General features: G+C 48.5%; 1 protein-coding gene across 1 annotated transcript; it reads left to right on the top strand.

The window, feature by feature from the left end:
• Nucleotides 1-2,347, top strand: LOC105326199 (SR-related and CTD-associated factor 4). The gene is made up of 2 exons (XM_011426071.4): nt 1-230; nt 459-2,347. The coding sequence occupies exon 2, from the start codon at nt 468-470 to the stop codon at nt 2,322-2,324; it is 1,857 nt and encodes a 618-aa protein (XP_011424373.3). The 5' UTR covers nt 1-230; nt 459-467; the 3' UTR covers nt 2,325-2,347.

Genomic DNA, 2,347 nt, shown 5'->3' on the forward strand with positions numbered 1-2,347 from the left:
GAGTGTCATATTCACGATCAGACCAAAGTTTTACATAACAATACCAGGGCTGGATAGCCAGGATAATTCCCTATAAACTGCCGGGTTGTTGTTATTTTTGAGTGTGAGACTAACAGGTTGTTTATTTTCTGTGGGGATTACTTATAGCCAGTGTCCAAAGATCGGAGGAGGGGACAGATACGTCGCGAATTGACGGAATGGTTCCAGATTGGTGCCCCGCGTAAACACAGGTATGGCATGACATTTTTTCTTCACCTGAACAAATTATGTGCGGCATCCGTCTCCCGTTCGCTTCACGGGTGATGTGAACCGTACACACACTAACTTTTCTCTCCAATTCAGAACAATTCAGGTAGGGTAGCCCTATATCAAATATCGTCACGTGGTCATGAGAGAGAGCCAATTTTTAGTGTGTAAATTTCATTTTTCCGCATAACTTATTGTGTTGTTTCTTCTAGACCAACATCATGGTGATTCAAAGGGAGGAACAAATCCTTGTCCGGAGACGGGTCCTGTACATTGGGAGCTCGGTCCCCCTGGAGACCACTGAGGGACTGGAAGCCATACAGCAACCCCTCCGTGACAGATATCCTGTTGGGGACAACGCCCAAATTCAGGGGATAGATGCTTGGGTCAACATACTTCCGTCTGGAATACGCATGCAATATGTGAGAGACGCAAGTACTGTTATAGAGTTTCCTATATTTTCATTGACACTATGTGCGGCAGTCCGACAGGTTCGTTCCGTCAATGGCGCCACTGGCGAGATGACGTCGAAATTCGTGTCTCTGACGTCACAACAAGCAGGTGGTGCGAATTCCAAAAATCCTGCCATTTTCACCGCGATTACTCGCAGGACAAAGGGGAGGAAAGTGTTGGAATGTCATGGATTTTTATGTGCAAATGATCACGATGCTCTGGAGTTAGTGAAGGCTACCAAATTCATTGATGCTAAGTATAAACAGCGAGGAACCACCAGCAACAGGAGTTCCTTTGTAGCCCCATCACATCCGACTCAAATTCCACAACCACAGAGTGGTCGAGTCGAGAAAATTGTCAATGGAGGTACCGGTATTCTGAACGGAAATGTGCCAAACGGTAATATGAAGGCAGATTTACATCCATCAGGCTTTAATGACGTACGTTTGCAAACCGGCGAAGTGGTGGAGAGTGTTAAGGATGCCGCGCCCGAGTTTTATGACACTGTCCCTACCACTGGATACTTCTACAGCGGAGCCAATACGGAGGTTAAAAAGTACAACATCGAAAAATTAGGAGAAAAGGCATACTCTGATATTGGACCCTCACGAACACCTCGCCCAATTCAACAGCGACCGCAGCATCCGACAATATCGGCTCGAGGCGGGCCTATGCCACCACCAATGGTAATACCTGGACCACGTATGATGGGGCCACCGGGTAGACACCCAATGATGGTACCACCCCCACCGGGAAGACCTATAATGGTTGGACCTAGAGCAAGGTTCTTTTCGCCACCGCCGCCCATGATACGGAGACCAATGTATGGTGGCCCGCCGCCACCCCCTGGTGCAATGATGTACGGCCCGCCGCCGCCCCCGATTTACGTTCGAAGACCAAAACAACGTCCACGGTCAGGAAGTCGATCCAACTCTTCATCTTCGGGATCTGAGAGAGGAAGGGATCCGGACGACACATTTGCAAAGAGAATGGCCAACGGGAACTCAGATTCCGGAAGTGATATTTCCGGATACAGACCCCCGACGCCGCCGCGCGATTATGAAATGAATCTAGAGGACAGGACACGAGAGAGATTAAGCAGACGTGATAAACATGAACGCAGACGACGACGAAGCCGGTCTCCCCCCGAGGGAAGGGGTCCACAAAGGATGATGTATCCTGGATATCCGCCCGCCCCATTTATGCACCCGGTTTATGGCCCTATCTATCCTACAATTTACGGATACGGAAGGTCAAGGTCAGTTCCGCCTCCTATGAGGTACCCTACAGACGCAAAACCATCAAAAAAGAAAGAAAAGAAGAATAAGAAGAAAAACCGCAATAATGCACCACCACCCGAGACTGGTTTTGGTGGGTACACTTCCGAGATCCCGTTCGGCGCCTTCCCGGCTCCAGGTCCTTACGATTCTCAACTACGACGACCACGTGACTTCCGGCGGGAAGAAAACCAATTTCTAAACGAGAAATCGTTTTCTCAAAGCATGAAAGAACAGACTCGTGTATCTAAAGGCAATCCTAATGGCGACCAGTACCCAACAGCATACGAACTCAATAACGCCGGAAATGACGACGATCGGCAAATTGAATCAGAGTTCATTTACTAAAACAAGTGGTTACTGATAATCAA

This window comes from Magallana gigas, chromosome 3 (assembly GCF_963853765.1).
Source record: "Magallana gigas chromosome 3, xbMagGiga1.1, whole genome shotgun sequence".
Classification (NCBI taxonomy): Eukaryota; Metazoa; Mollusca; class Bivalvia; order Ostreida; family Ostreidae; genus Magallana; species Magallana gigas.

What these genes read in the sequence shown, in the direction of transcription:
- LOC105326199 (XM_011426071.4), top strand. Translation starts at nt 468, where the DNA reads ATGGTGATTCAAAGGGAGGAACAAATCCTTGTCCGGAGACGGGTCCTG.